At 38.0% G+C, this 15,863-nt stretch overlaps 1 protein-coding gene across 3 annotated transcripts; it reads right to left on the bottom strand.

Annotated features, from left to right (window-relative positions):
• Nucleotides 1-1,979: 1,979 nt before the first annotated feature.
• On the bottom strand, nucleotides 1,980-15,516 carry LOC111436776 (mediator of RNA polymerase II transcription subunit 33A-like). 3 transcript variants are annotated; one of them, XM_023074503.1, is made up of 12 exons: nucleotides 15,136-15,516; nucleotides 14,262-14,372; nucleotides 12,914-13,261; nucleotides 12,355-12,674; nucleotides 12,151-12,242; nucleotides 11,338-11,698; nucleotides 10,422-10,635; nucleotides 9,730-9,844; nucleotides 9,426-9,587; nucleotides 4,245-4,893; nucleotides 3,716-3,922; nucleotides 1,980-3,381 (listed from the first exon to the last, which is right to left on the bottom strand). In XM_023074503.1, the coding sequence occupies exons 1-12, from the start codon at nucleotides 15,408-15,410 to the stop codon at nucleotides 2,270-2,272; spliced, it is 3,966 nt and encodes a 1,321-aa protein (XP_022930271.1). In that variant the 5' UTR covers nucleotides 15,411-15,516; the 3' UTR covers nucleotides 1,980-2,269. The 3 variants fall into 3 exon arrangements, with proteins under 3 accessions (XP_022930271.1, XP_022930272.1, XP_022930273.1); XM_023074504.1 differs by having other exon boundaries at nucleotides 10,422-10,632; XM_023074505.1 differs by lacking the exons at nucleotides 14,262-14,372; nucleotides 15,136-15,516 and adding an exon at nucleotides 14,090-14,234.
• Between the last annotated feature and the right edge of the window lie 347 nt (nucleotides 15,517-15,863).

The raw sequence follows: 15,863 nt of genomic DNA, 5'->3' as shown, positions 1-15,863 counted from the left end.
CCTTTCTATATATTATTTCTAAATCTGGGTTTGAGTCCAATACTTTCATCCTTGATATCTTGATCAATATGTATGTCAGATGTGAACGTCTTACCGACGGCAGCTTGTTGTTTGATCCGTATTCTAAGCTGGATTCTGTATGTTGTAACATTATGTTATTTGGGTATGAAGAACTTCGCGAATTGGACAAGCCCGCCTGTTCTTCGACAAAATGCCTGACAGAGGTTGCGTCTCTTACACCACCTTGATTTTGGGTTTGCCACAAAATGATTGTTGGAGTTAAAGTAATGGAAGTTCGACCGATGGCAGGTTGTTGTTTGATTCGCGTTCTAAGCTGGATTCTGTATGTTGTAACATTATGTTGTGGGTATGTAAAACTTCGCGAATTGGACAATGCCCGCCAGTTCGACAAAATGCCTGACAGAGGATGATGCGTCTCTTTCACCACCATGATTTTGGGTTTGTCACAAAATGATTGTTGGAGTGAAGTAATGGAAGTTCTCACACCACCATGATTTGAGTGTGGCCCCAAATGAAATGACAATGGCAAGTGTTATGTCAGGTTGTTCACATATGGGTGGGATTTGGAATTGCTGGATGCTCAATGCACTGGTCATAAAGTTACATTTCGTTAGTCATGTTCTTATTTCAACGACTTTGCTGTACATGTATTGTGTTTGTTCAAGTTTAAAAGATGCCAGGAGATTCTTCTATGAAATGTCAGTTCGTAACGCCGCTTCGACGTGGAATGAGATATTAAAAGGTTACGTAAAAGCTGGCCTTGTTGATGAAGCAAGAGAGCTGTTTGAAAGTATTGCAGAAAGAGATGATTTCTTGGGCTACAATGATTGATGAGTATGTGCAAGTGAAACAGTTAAGGGAAGCTTTGATGATTATCGATTTGGCTTCTGCTTGTGGGCAGGCAGTTCCATTCTATTGTGGGTTTCTCAAAGAACATAATGATTAAGCAAGCAAGGTGAATATTTGATGTGATGCCTCAAAAGGATGTTTATTCATGGAGCACCGTGATTTCTAAGTTGAGCACAGAATGAGTTGCCTGATATGGGTTTGGAGCTTTTCCATGGGATGGTGATTTTCACAACATCATTAAAAAAAAGAAGGTTCACACCCAAGACAAGACAAACAAGGAGCTAACCTTCAAGTGGCGCCATCCGGCCATGTAAGAGCCAATATTGAGAATTGTCATGACGCAACCAAGGAGGGTGGTGCATCATCCAACACATCAAGAGTGTGCATTGAAGATAAGCCAAGGCATACTCAAGGTTCAAGAGAACAAGGCGACACGAATGTCAAAGACAAGCTCGAAGAGGGTCGATTAGGGCCCCCTGGACCATAACCTCGGAAGTAGGGTTTCAATATGAGTTTCGACATGCGGCTTGAGAATTAAGTCCGTTGATATGAAAGATGAAAGCTCACCAAATTCGGTGTCAATCAAATACTCAACAGACTATGCACGAGGCCATTATGTCCGCTTGCCAAGATAACATCTACTAGAGAACGATTGAAAATGCCTCAAAGTGGCAGGGGGGAGGCACAACGTTGGCTCTCTACCACCCCTAGGCCCTTTGGCCCAAGCGAGCTACTCTGTGGCACATGCATGTATCACGGAACGAGTGTCTCGGACATCTTCCTTTGAAAAGGGTCTTTCAAAGACAGTAGTAGACGACATGAATGTGTCAGAATTGCGCCCCAACCCACGCAACCCACGCATCGGATCGGAATGTATGTTGCAATGATAATTTGAGTGCTGCTGTTATTGACATGCATGCTAAATAGGGAAAAGTATTAGCACTGCCTTAGATGTGTTTTATCAAATCAGAGCAAGGCTTCCACAGCTTAACCATGGAATGCCATCTTATGGAGTGTATACATCATAGAACCGAACATAAAGCATTATGGATGTCTGGTGGATCGGATCTGTTAGGCAGGGCCGGGAAATTGAGGGAAGCTAAGGAAACTACAAGAACCATGCCAATCATGACACTTTTTGTCATTTACAGTTTCAAGTTATAAAGCATTTGTTTATAACCCTGATTTCTTTTGTATTCATCTTTACATTCCTTCCTTTTGGAACACAGTGGAATAACTCATTACAAAACACCATTAGGCTTTGTAACTAACTCACAACCCTATACTTAAATAACTAAAGCTGATACTTACATGATTTTTACTTAGAAGAACAGCTATAGTACAAACTATCTAACACTAGAAATGACCTAAAAAGAATACAACAAATGGCTGAATAAAATTACATCTCACTTTCAATGATCAGTTCAGCAGCAGCACCTATGGTACCAACACCACCAAGTTCAAGCAATGCAAAAGCAAGCTCCTTCTCGTTCCACTGCCCGAGTCCACGGCTCAATCGTTTCAATACTTCTACATCCACATCTAGAACCCAGCTCGGAGTGCAACTGACCATTAGGCTAACGAACCCTGTCACGTAGGCATGCCATGTAGCCCAATCACAACCCAGAGATATCTTTCCATCAAGGGCACTTGCGAGAAATTCCATGTGGTCGCCAAGGATTTTGGGACGCCTCTTTGATGCAGTTGATGAAGAGTCAGTACCCCAAGCAAAAGTACCACATAGCACTGCAAAGTAAGCTAATGCGTATCCTCCTAGCATGGAAACTATTCCCTCTGAACATGGATGTTCAGATCTATGAACTGAAATGAACCAAGAAGGCAATGTTTCTTTTATCACAGATTGAACCAATACTAAACCGCCTGCAAGCCATACTAGTGAAGCTCCAAGGGAAGCTGCAAGCTGCACTTGAGTCATTGCTGAAGATAATGAAATATGTCCATATCTTTTTCCATTATAGTTGTTCAATTTGCCTGATCTTTCTTTTCGGGTACTATTACAAGCTATTTCTCTTACAGAATCCATCAAAAGAGACAGAATCTCTTCAACCAACAGAGCGACCTCTCTAATTGATCGGTAGACACGTAAAAAAAGAATACCTGGAGCAACGGGAGAAATCCCACCACAGAAATGAGATCCAAATCCGTGGCCAAGAAGGGCCCCAACACCACCGTGATATGAGAGAGGATTGGCAGTCAGGCCAAGGGCGGCGGTGAAGCAGCTTTTGAGCAGCTGAACCACGGCATCGCGGTTCTGGAGGAAGACTGTACGAGATGCTGAGAAGATCAGGAAATCACTCCAACGTCTGGCTTTTTGAGTCCACAAGGAAGCAACGATTGGCATGCATGGCCATGGGCAACCAGCTGCGAGAGACTCCATGGCTGGGCCGGCCAAATTGAGGAAACGTTCGGATGCTCTGTCAATTTTGTAGGTTATGGTAAGGCTTACAAAGGCAGCTAAGGGCAGAGGAAGTGTAGCTGGAGAGCTTCCCCCTACAAACATACAGATAAAAAAAAGTCACACAATCAGCTAAGGGCTAATAAGGTTTTTCCTTCCGATTTGATTTTTCATATTGATTAGAGCATTTAGTTTAGGGTCTAAATTTCATGTCATTTCAGCCAATCAAAAAGAAGGTGTTTGATAGAACCGAGACAGTGATTACAAACAACATGAAGCCCCTAACTTATCACTTGAACAGTCAAAGATAATCCATGTGAATGTATTATAGTGTAGTTGGATTTGGTTTGTTTTCTAAGTGCCCAAGAAATGCATAATCAAACTTGAATATTTTCATTTAGAAGTTTATCGTGATGACAATGACCATACCTGCAGCCAGACTAGGCACATCGACACCAGTAGCAGCTAGGATTTTCCTGATCTGCTCCTCAACATTAGAAAGATTTGCTGCGGGGCTTGGCCAATCTGATCCATTCATAAAAACAGGTTTCCATAATCCACGAGTTACTTCTGCAGAAAAGTAGCTCGCTATGCTTGCTAAAGATGCTGGCAGAAAATCGGCTAGATCTTTTAGTCCTGTTATGATTACATGAAAAGAAATTAATGATTTGATGAAAAGTTCATTTCAAAATTGGATATGAGAGCAACTTAGATGAACTCTTTTCCTTATTTCAAGTTCACTGCTCAACTACCCAACTCAGAAGAAATCCTAAGTTAAAGACAAGTTTCAAGAATGAACTAAATGGGATATCTTAGATTTCAGGCATGATTGTACAAACTGTTAATGTAAAGTTAAGTGCTCCCTCCGAATAAGAAGGAAATAATAAAGATATCACGAACTTGGTCGCAAAGAAGATATGCAAAAATTGTGAAATTCATCCAACAGATACATACTAACCTGTAGCCAGCTCACGAGGAGAAAGCTTTCCATGAGCACAGGCTGTTAGAGCAGCATCAATCACAAAAGGAACAGCTTCCATTATATCCCAGGCGGGCAATTTAGATCTTAAAGAAGAATCTTCATTTCCAGGCCCAGAAGAACTACTGCTTCCAGAAGTAACTGAAGTTAAAGGTTGATTTCCGCCACTAATTCTTCGGAACATCATGTTAAGAAGTCCATCAACAGTCTGATGAACTGAGTTGCCACGAACATGACCAGAGAGGGTGGATGCTATACATGCTCGATACCAGACTTTCAATTTGGGAAATGAGTCTACAAATACTGGTTGGGGAGAAGAGGAACTTGCTACAGCTGAAAGTCTCATTTTATTGCGACCTTTGTGGGCTTTTCCAGATACTAGATGGGAATTTCTCAATAATAGTAGATATTCTGGAGTAAGTTGAGGTCCAACTGTCGGTGCATCACCCACCCCATGGTCTAGAGGAGGATGGTTAAACCCCCAAAGCTTCAAGAGAAGAGTAAACGCATTTGAAAACACAGCATGAGCAGACATTTCTTCCCCTGTTGCTAAGGTCCAATTGAGATTTGGCACACATGATCCGAAAACCTCACAGATTGGCATCAGTGAACATGCGAGCTGTGGAACCTAAACAGATATCAATGAAAGCATAATGAAATTGATAAGTGGAGGTTGGAATCTCATTTTGAAAAATTTAGAAAAACAAAACAAAACTATATTTCAAATAGAGAATATATATATATATATGTAGTACAACGGAGATTTGAACCTCCAATCTTAAGAAAATGAGTAGGCATCTTAACCGATGGACTAGGCTCATGTTGGTTGGAGTTGAAGAGAGCATTCATTTTTCTATTTAGTTTCTCACACTTAAATTTGATGTTATGACTGGTCTTCATGGCACCAAACAAGCATGGAAAGGAATCTATACCAGAGAGGATAATAACTCGAAGTTATTACAAATATTTTAGGAGGCATTCTTGGACCATACCCTTGGTCAAACCACCAAGAAACATCACCCAAAGGGGCTTCTCAAGTATAGTATGACTCAACACCAGATTTATACATCACAGAGACTGTGGTCATACCACAAAGCCCTAAAAAAAGTAAAGACCACTCCCATCTGCCATGGATCACCCCCTACTTTCCAAGCCAACTCCAACAAAAAGAGGTCTGGCCATGCCCCATGAACCCATAGTTTCCCCACATAAACCAAAGGCCACCAGCCCCTCCCCACATTTCACCAATCTGCAAAACCCCATCTACAATACCACTTCTTATCCCTGGCCAAAAGTTGTGACATCACCAGAAAAATATGTCATCATCATAAGGAACCAAAAAAGACCTTCATTGTCTCAGGAACAAACTCTCCATTGTCGGCTCTCACCAAGAATCTGACAATGAATATGTATCTAGCCCTCTACCCCTCTCCACAGCCCCACCATCCCCTACCGTGGGTATGCCCAACCTCTCTCTCCCATTGCTAGAGATTATCCTTGCGGATACAGATCTTGACACTAGAATGAAACAAAGGCAGAAGAGGTCACCTCGATGTTGGCAACACTCATACCAACAATGGCCATCCAAATCTTGGCACCATGGCTAAAAGGCCACATTTGCATCATGGTTATTCCATCTGAAAAAAGAAGTCCAATACAGCCAAGAAATAGAGTAAACTGACTAGAGAGATTGTTGGCCTCCTTTCAAACATCAACTATGAGAAATCGAGCAAGTCGCAATTGGGTGGCCAATATGTTTTATGATTATCATCTCTTCAAATGTTAAAGGCTTGGGAGACTGTCAAAAGAGGGCCCCTCGTCAAGACCATCCTCCTCAAATACAATCCCCCAATGGTTATTCTTCCATAAACAAAATTGAATGTTGTTGACCGGGGGATGGTTAAATCCCTTTGGAGAGCTAGACATATTGGTTGGTCAGCTTTGGATACAACAAGAACATCAGGGGGATCTTAATTTTGTGGAATGACCCAACTCTGATCATTTTCGAAGTCACCAAAGGCCTATGCACCTTAACCACACATATTACGTTGGCTGATAGTTACAATTTTTGGATAACAGGGATCTATGGCCCGGTAGATATTAAGAAATACCTCTTTTCTAGTGGGAATTACAGGACTGGTCTTGCCTATCCACAGAGAATTGGATTTTGGGTGGTGACTTTAATATCTCTCGGTGGGCACATGAAAAGTTAAGTGGAAAAGTCACCAGAGGCATGAGACACTTCAACAATTTCATAAGAGAACTTGAATTCATTGACCTTCCCCTCAATAATGGTCTCTATACTTGGTCAAACAATAGATGTCCCCCCACCATAACACTCATCGACAAATTTCAAGCCACAAAAGGCCTACTTGGAAAATTCAGTAAGGCCGGTGTTTGAAGAATGAATAGACCTACATTTGATCATCATTCCATTCTCCTTTCCATGGGTTGCAATAAGTAGGGCCCCTCGCCTTCTGCTTTGAGAATATGTTGCTGAACCATCCTGAATTTTTGTCAATGGTAGAATATTGGTAAAAGAATACGCCCCTATGGAGATGGTCGAGGCCTGGTTCATCAACAAACTTAAAAGACTAAAATAAGGCTTAAAGAAATGGAACAAGGAGGTTTTCGGTTGTATTTCCACAAAAAGAAACCAAGTACTTACTGAAATTGCTCTCCTTAATCAGATGGAGGAAACTAGCTCTATTGCACTAGTTCAACACGCTCACAAAAAGCTCATGAAAGTAGAACTTATTTGATTGACAGCAAAGGAAGAACAATCTTGGAGACAAAAATATAAAAAACGATGGCTAGAGGAGGGTGACATGAACTCCAGATTTTTTCATTGTATCATGGCTACAAAGAACTGAAAGAGTACCATCATGGAAATTCTATCGACACAAATCAAAAGTTTAGTAAACAGATGAAATAGTCTCAGAATTTGTGTATTTTTACACGCCCTTATATACAAAGGATGATGCCCTCTTCGAATTTCCTCATGATCCTGATTGTGATTTTAGTAAACAGATGAAATAGTCTCAGAATTTGTGTATTTTTACACACCCTTATATACAAAGGATGATGCCCTCTTCGAATTTCCTCATGATCCTGATTGGAGTCACATTGATCAATAGCAAACTGCCTTCCTCGAAGTTGCTTACACCAAAGAAGAGGTGGGGAAGGCAATACAGCACCTGGGCTCCAACAAAACTCCAGGACCAGATGCTTTTACCTCAGAAGATTTTAAAAAATGTTGGAGCTTTCTGAGAGCCAATATCACGAGTGTTTCAAGATTTTTTTCAAAATGGAGTTATCAATAGCAACGGAAATGAAACATACATCTATTTGATTTCAAAGAAACTAGATGCCCACATTGTCGTAGACTTTTGTCCCGTAAGTCTGACAACCGGACTATATAAAATCATAGCAAAGGTGCTATCAGAATGTCTTAAAAAGGTTCTCCCTTTCAAAATTACTGGGCAACAAATCCTCGATGAATCCCTCGTGGCAAATGAACTCATAGATGAATGGGAAAGAAGAAACAAAAAGGTGTAGTCATCAAACTTGACTTGGGAAAGGCCTTCGACAAGGTAGATTGGACTTTCCTCGAAAACATTCTTGTAGCAAAAGGTTTTGGCTCAAAATGACGGAGGGGGATAAAAGGATGCATCTCATCCACAAACTTCTCCATCATCATCAATGGAAGACCGAGAGGGAAGATCTGTGCCAATAGAAGTACATAAAGAAACATCAAAACTTCATCATCAACCAAATTCGCCATAGGGTGGGTGATGGAGGAAGACATTATTCTCGACCGACCCATGGATCACAAACACCATGCTAGCCCTGCAGTATCCACTTTTGTACAAACTCTCTCATAGCAAAAGAGTTATGATCAAAGAAACGTGGAATGTTGTCAACAAATTTTGGGATTTGAAGCTTGGTAGGAACCTAAAGGATAACGAAGCAATGGAATGAGGCAAATTAAGCATTGACCTTGCCCCAGTGGTATTGACGAATGAAGCAGACTCATTGACTTGGCTTCCCCGTGCTTATGGGGTCTTCTCTACGAAAATTTTGATGATGAACATAGGGGAAAAGGTAGAAGCACTAAATCTCACGCTAGCAAAAACAAGATGGAAATGACATCACCTTAAAAAGGTGAAGTTCTTCCTTTGGGAAATAACGCATAAAGCCATTAGCACAAGTAATCTTCAAAAAAAAAAAAAAGAATGTCCTACGTGATTCTGTTTCCAAATTGATGTCCATTATGCAAGAAAGAAAATGAATCACAGAGTCACTTATTTATGTAATGCACATACGCTTAGAATTTCTAGACAAGGATTTTCAATATTTTCGAATGACATCTCATATTTCCTAGGGAGATAAAGGATCTATTGGACATATCTTTAATGTACCACTCTTTCAAGAATGCAAAAGTCTTGCTATGAATAAACCTCATCATGACTTTTTTTTGGAATCTCTATGGAAAGAAAGAAATAAAAAAACATTCACGGAAAAGACACAGACTTATAAAATCTCTTTAACAATGTTGTTTACCAAGCTATATCTTGGTGTAAATTGTCTAAAAATTTTACTTCCTAGTTATACCTCCTCATTGTAAATTGGAAAGGTCTTTTGTAAACATCATGGATATTATATCCTTTTTGTAAATTCCAATCAACAATGAAATTATCTCTAATAAAATTCTAAAAAAAAACTATTCTTACATTGTCGTGGCCTCTCTATTTAAATTCTCCCCCTACTTCCATAGTTGTATTCTTCCCACATTTAGTTCTATGTCAATGTTTTGGCTATCATGATTTTCACATAAGAAAAGAATTTTCATTGATGATGAGAAGACCTATGATCAGATTTGGGACATCATGTTTCTTCTTCTTGGTGTCAAAGAGCAAATATCTTCTCTAGCAACTTTGTTTCTTCTGTATATGCTAGTCAAAAGGGCCTTTCTGTAACACCTTTTTTTTTTTTTTTTTGGATCTCTTTCTACTTACTTGTATCAATAAAAACATTTCTTGGTAGCGAGAAGAACCTCATTTTTCTCAGAAACAAGTACATCAAAGAAAATGGTTCTAATTAAACCAGTAAAAGAATAGTGTCTCAATACTAATATCAGGCCAGCAATGAAGAACATACCAAACCATGCAGAGAAAAAATCTGAACACAATCAATAGATGCTATTCCAACAATAAGCACATTCAGCATTGGAGCGTAGCCTAGCAAATGACTTTCACATCCAGAATAATCTTGGGGAACTGGAGGAGAAAGTAATCTAGTAATGTAATGGACGGTATGTTCCTGCATGGAAGTAAGCCATGATATAAATATAGTTGTCTGGTTAAAATAGTGGGAATGAAACAAAATGATTTCTTTAGAAAAATCTGAGGAGACCAGGAAAAAAAAAACTTTAATTTAAGCAGTATTTTCTTTCAATTGTCACCTGAATATTCCAGCCACGGATCAAGGAGGCCCCACAAAGAATGGTTGCAGCAGATATCTTCTCTTCATCTGATCCTTTTACCGCTATCTCAAATATTTTCTCCAGTTCTGCTAAGCTTCCATCAAACCCATGAGCTTAAAATTCAGACCTTTTGGTAAATTTACAAAAAAGAGCATCTCATATACCTGACTTCATGGAAAAGGGGAAAAAAGGGAACAACTAAAGAACAGGCCATAAGTAAACAAGAAAAGAGCTAATCTGAAAGCCATCCATATGTTATCAAAACAATATATGACACATTCTCTCTATAAGATGACTTGACAGAATAGAGTACATTTAGGTTCATCACACTGATTTTTGCAAATCGAGATCCTTGAGTAGTTACAAAAATATGCTTATAGGTCAAAGGGGAGTAGGGATCTTCCATTTTCTGGATATTCAAAACCAGCCTGAACAGGAATTAATAAAGATTATAAAAGTACTCTAGGTAATCTTCCCAATATAAACTTCTAAGTAAGTTGTAAAATCATTTAATTTTGGTGGGGACTTTCTTCACAACAAGGAAACCAGCACAAACATTAAATAAAAAAACTAATGGCATGCCTTTTAGTATGAAGTTCCGATTTCCAATGTCCAAACAGAAAAGGAAAAAATCACAAGAGACAACAGTAGGTTCATTCAAGCGTGTATACCTTGAAGCAGGAGTTGAAGTTAAGGCATTAATCATTATATGATTAAGTGGAGCCCCCTTCATGAAAGCTGTCCAACCTGGTGCTTGGGGTGGTATACTTTGAGGCATTTGATTAATGCATCCGTTCACATAGCCTTGCCAGAAATATGCTGATGTATCCAAAAGATTTCTAGCAATACAAGCCTCAACTATCAAATGACGCATGTTTCCAGCTGCTAAGGGCACAAAATGTAATTGTGTTAGGACGTAACAGACAGCCTCAGGCCACAAGCTTCTCTTTAAAGAAATAAATACTCTTTTATACGGAGAAAGTACATATTCTTTGGGAAAAAGAAACACCAAAAGAATCTCAAAACAAATAAAGGCTGGAAATCAAAAAAAAAAAAAAAAAAAAAAAAAAAGAACCAGGACAATGAATTATACTTGAATAAAGCTCACTGAAGTAAAATATGCGGAGGAAGAAAAATGATCTACGCCATTCTAGGACATCAGAATTAAACATTGCAGTCTGAAGAATATAAATGTCGTATGTGCTCATAACTGCCTTGCAGTACTCTGCAATTAGCTTGTGTACTAACAATTGGACATCCAAACCAATAATATCTGAAATTTTTATCTTAGCATACTAGGATATCAAACATGAACTCTTTCAATATAATGATCGGACATACTCATTATTATTTCTTCTCCAAGCCAAAACATCTTATCATATGAGAGTTGAGTAAACATTGTTCACAACGAACAGTTATGGGGATAGGGGGGTACTTTTACAAAACGTATGAGCAGACATCATCTACCGTGTATTGGAGTCAACCACCAGGAATCTCTTTTTTCTTATTATATGGGTTTTGGTACCATGAGCCAGTGAATTTCACAAGTATTATAGTTGATCCTTAAAAAGAAGAGATAATACTCACAAGAGTTCATTGGCATGTCTTTCATATTGATGCATTCTAAATACGCATTACTAACACTGATTCCAGATATAAACATCATTGCTTTGGCAGCCGCCTGATTGCACGCAGAGATAACCCCCTGAAGAGGAATCAGCAAGCTCTGATATTCCCCCAATATCTGTAGGCTAGAAATTAGTTCATTGCGACACTCTCCAGGAGCCTTCTTTTCTTTCCAGTGATTGGACGCACCATACTCTGTTTCAACACTTGTTGTACTTTCCACCTCCTCAATGAGATCGGCAATCACAAGGACTGTGATACACAATAGAAGGCATAGACGAGTGTCTATGCGAGGCACGGGCCCCTCGATGGGATCCCTTTCCTTTTTGACATTTTGCAAATAAAAATATCAGACCACTTTTTCCCAAAAATTATGAATGAAGTAAACCGATATAAATATCAAAGGGAAAATTAAATGAATATATTCTGCAACACTGTAAGATGAAAAGGGAACCAAGCAACAAATAAAACGCAGATGTAAGATGTATGTACCTTCTGTTAATATTACTTGATCACCCAAAATACAATATGTTTCATTAAATATCTAAGTTGCTTGTTAGATTTACGGAAAAGAATGTAAACCAAATAGACCAGACAATTATACTGATTGGAAATTTCGTTATTGACTTGGGGTCTACTGAAATTTTTTATTGGGCGTTTCATGGTTTCTAGCAAACTACAATAAAGATAGATGTGCCATTTCATCAGAACAGTCTTTTCTTTTACAAAATATATATCAGTAGATAATTCTATTCAGGCCAAAAGAATTCTAACCCTTTGAACAAGACGAAGAGCTGCTATCCAGAGACCCAAGAAGGTATCATGCCAACTGGTTCCATTTATTGCCTTCAAGGTTTTGACCAAACCTGCATAAATAAAGGATGAAGTTCACTTTCATGTATACTTTTCTTGTACAAACTAATAGGATTCATGTATACAAGTAAAAGTTCTAGAACTAGGGATAGAAACTAGTTGTACTTGTAATTTTTTCAATAGCACTTGTTGCTTGTACTTGATATCCATCCATTGCATCTTCTAGAACAAGATCAAGTGGAAGCCAAAGTGCAGAATAACGAGTTCTATGACACAAACTAGCAGAAGATGCTGGAGATCCAAAAGCCCTAATTGGAGGGAACTTCTGTTGTGAACTTTTTTTGCATTCTTGAGAGAAGATTGTCCAAGTATTGGAACTGAAGCGCAGAAAAATCTCCGAGTTCAGAGATTTTGACTTTCTTAATACTGAAGAATTTTCTCCAAGCAACTGGAGTCTCTGAATAAGATCTGCCCAATGTGAAGGCCTGGAAATTTATAAGAAGGTTGAAGAAAACAATGATAAAAAAGATGGACAAACCATTTTATTGGTTATGATTTTTTCCATAAGTAGTTTATACAAAATATCAGTTTAATGATATAAATAGCAAAATAATGGTTAAATTAAGTTGAATTGCACAGTTCCTCATTAAGTTTATTTATATTGTTCTACTTCAAGCTCACAAAGAAAAACTAGATTTTTAAGTTGACAGATCAATGTCCTTACATATTCCTGCAAGCCAAGTGAAGAATCCTTGAAGTAACCGTATCTTGAAGAAATTTCCCAATTATCTCAATTGCCAGCTCAACATTTACATTCCGTAATCTCTCACGTTGTTCAGTCCTTTTATCATCATAACTATTGTGACCATCTATTTCCATTTCTTGAGGTTTTGTTGGCCATTTGGATTTCTCTTCCACAATAAGTTCCAGTAGCCCTTCATCAAAGAGTGTTGCATCAAGCAACTGCCAGACAATTGAAAATATAAACTCAACCATAAGGGTCCCAGGATCATTTGCTGGCAAATTGAATGTCTCAGAAAGACGAAGAACAGCATCAACAGATGCTATGACCCTGATATAAGAGAGAGCAGTTTACTATTAAGGATGTACACATGATACGAAGAAGCAAAACTACGATCAAAAGTCATCCATTCTCTCTCGAATGATGCATAGAGTTGATTAATCTTCAAAAACCAAAGTCGTGATATCAACAAAGAAAATACTCTTCAGTAAACCTTGATTTGTAGACTCATAATTCTATGGATGAATCTTCCATTTGCAGAGTAAAATATAGAGCAAAGATATGTTGCAAAATTTGTCCCACGGCCACAACAATATAAGAAGCATTAAACATATATATAAACCCATTGACCTGGATAGGAATTATTAGAAATCTTCGGGAATAAATCAAAGCAAACCCGAATGTCTAAATCATCTCATATACTGAAATTGTCATTCTGATATTCTTTTTGTTCTTTCTAAATTCTCCATGTGCATGAGCCAACAAATACGGAAACGATTACATGGAAATAATAATGGACTATTAAGCAGCTGATATCTTGTGAAGTACAAAAGTAGGCACGGTTGCAAACTTGCTAGCATTTGTAAAGTCATGGTCAGGAAGCTTAACAAGATATAGGCTCCATTATGGCAAAAAATGAAAGGTTAGATCATAAGATTCTAAAGATAAGGGAAATTTAACACTTCATCGTTCTATGAAGTAGAATTATGGCTCCCAAAGAAGAAGAAAAGGTAGTAAAACATCACCGTTACAATTTCTATGTCAGCATCCATAAAGGTGTAAGAGAAGAACCATTAAGCAAAATTCTCCCTAAGTTTGATATTGAAGCTGTTCAAAACTTTAAAAAAAAAAAAAAAACATTCTAAAAAAAGATGATACCATCTTTAAAATATCAAGTTAACGGATCGAACGTAATTTGGCAGGGAAAAGATGGGTCAGTCCCCAGTTTGACAAAAAGACCAAGTGTCTCGTTAAACCTAAAAGAGAAAAAGAGTAGCAAAATTCTTACAGGCTTCAACTTTATTATCCTTCTGAATCAAAAACAACTCACTCTTTGTATTTGAGGACATGGATATGAGATTTCACTATAAAAGCATGTCTCCGAATGAGCTCTAGATAGAGCCTATATGCTACTGGCTGGAATTGTCTTCTTGAAATGACCCTGTAGAAAGAAGCAATAACAATTATCAACATTGTCTATTATTGATTATAAATGACAAATGAAAGGTAAACAAAAGGTAAACAAAATATTCAGATCAGATCTAATTAGTGATCAATGTCCACCATGACTTGCAAATCGGTCAGCAGATTCTACAGCTAAACGGGCAAATTGAATATCCATTATCACAAAAAATGCCAGTCTGCAGCTCAAATGCTTAATGTATCAGATACAGCAAACAGATCCGGCATCCGACAAAAAAATCATCCAAATTGGCAACAATTCATTTGATTCAATCGTTGGAAACAAAGAGTATTCTTGAACGTAAATCTTGCTTAAACACCAAATCCGTGCTGCTACCATTTAGTGAAGTACGAACAAAAACCAATAAATTCATGATCAGCGAAGTCCAATTCAGCTCCTAACTTCATAATTTCAATTGAAAAAACAATACATGAGATCACGAAGCTCAATTCATGCCATGAGTAACAAGCACATGAACACAGAGGATCATGAAAATACGAGCTCCATAACTGCAGCGAACATCGTCAAAAAGAAAAATCTCTACAAGTTCTTCACAGTTGCAACAAATTCTATCAAACAAGCTCCAATTGATCACATCAATCAAGATTTACACCCAACTCACTAACAAATATCCACATAACACGACTTTTCCACTAAAAAAAACCAAGTCCCAGAGCTCAGACATCCAAATTCCACGAACACATACACAAAACAGTACAGAGCAAAACAAACGAGCACGAACCTAGTTGTGAGCAAGGCGAGAACAAGAATTGGGGGTACGATATTCAACATCAAGGCCTTCTCAAGGAACTTCCATGAAACAGGCTCATTATTATCCCAACAAATGTCCGAAACCAGCACGTTAGCAAGCTCAACTGACGGCAAAGCCACTCCCGCCGAGTTCAAATTTGAAGACAACTGAATAGCCCAATGCAGAGGATCAACTCCCTTTCGTTGAGCTACCTTGGTGAGCTCTGTAACACCGTCCCAAAACCTGCTCTGTACAGATATCGCCATTTTTGCGCCAGATTGAACTCAACTATTGGGGAATTGCTGCTGGTAAACTGCTACGGAGCACACAGAGAGCTAGAAAGAAGGAAAGAGAAAGTTTAGGAACAGCAGTATTTGGATCGTCGATTATATAATTAATTAGATTCTCATAAAATTATATTTATTAAACATAATAAATTAATTTTGTTTTTACTCTAAAATTAATATTATTTATTTATTTATTTTTAATTAATTGATTGATTTTCGTGGATTAATTACGTCGATAAAGGAAAAGGAAAATTCCGTAGATTAGACTGACGGATCTCAAAATATAATTTTAATAAATTATAAATTTGAAAAAGTTTACTTTAAAAAATTCCAATGTTCCAATAAATATTTAGATAATTAATAATCTATTTTTTAAAAAAAGATTGCATTAAATTTTTTGAGGTGGAAATTCAAAAAATGGCTATAAAATAA

This window comes from Cucurbita moschata, unplaced genomic scaffold, assembly GCF_002738365.1.
Source record: "Cucurbita moschata cultivar Rifu unplaced genomic scaffold, Cmos_1.0 Cmo_Scf00060, whole genome shotgun sequence".
In the NCBI taxonomy this organism is placed as follows: Eukaryota; Viridiplantae; Streptophyta; class Magnoliopsida; order Cucurbitales; family Cucurbitaceae; genus Cucurbita; species Cucurbita moschata.
This window is presented reverse-complemented; position numbering and strand designations above follow the sequence as displayed.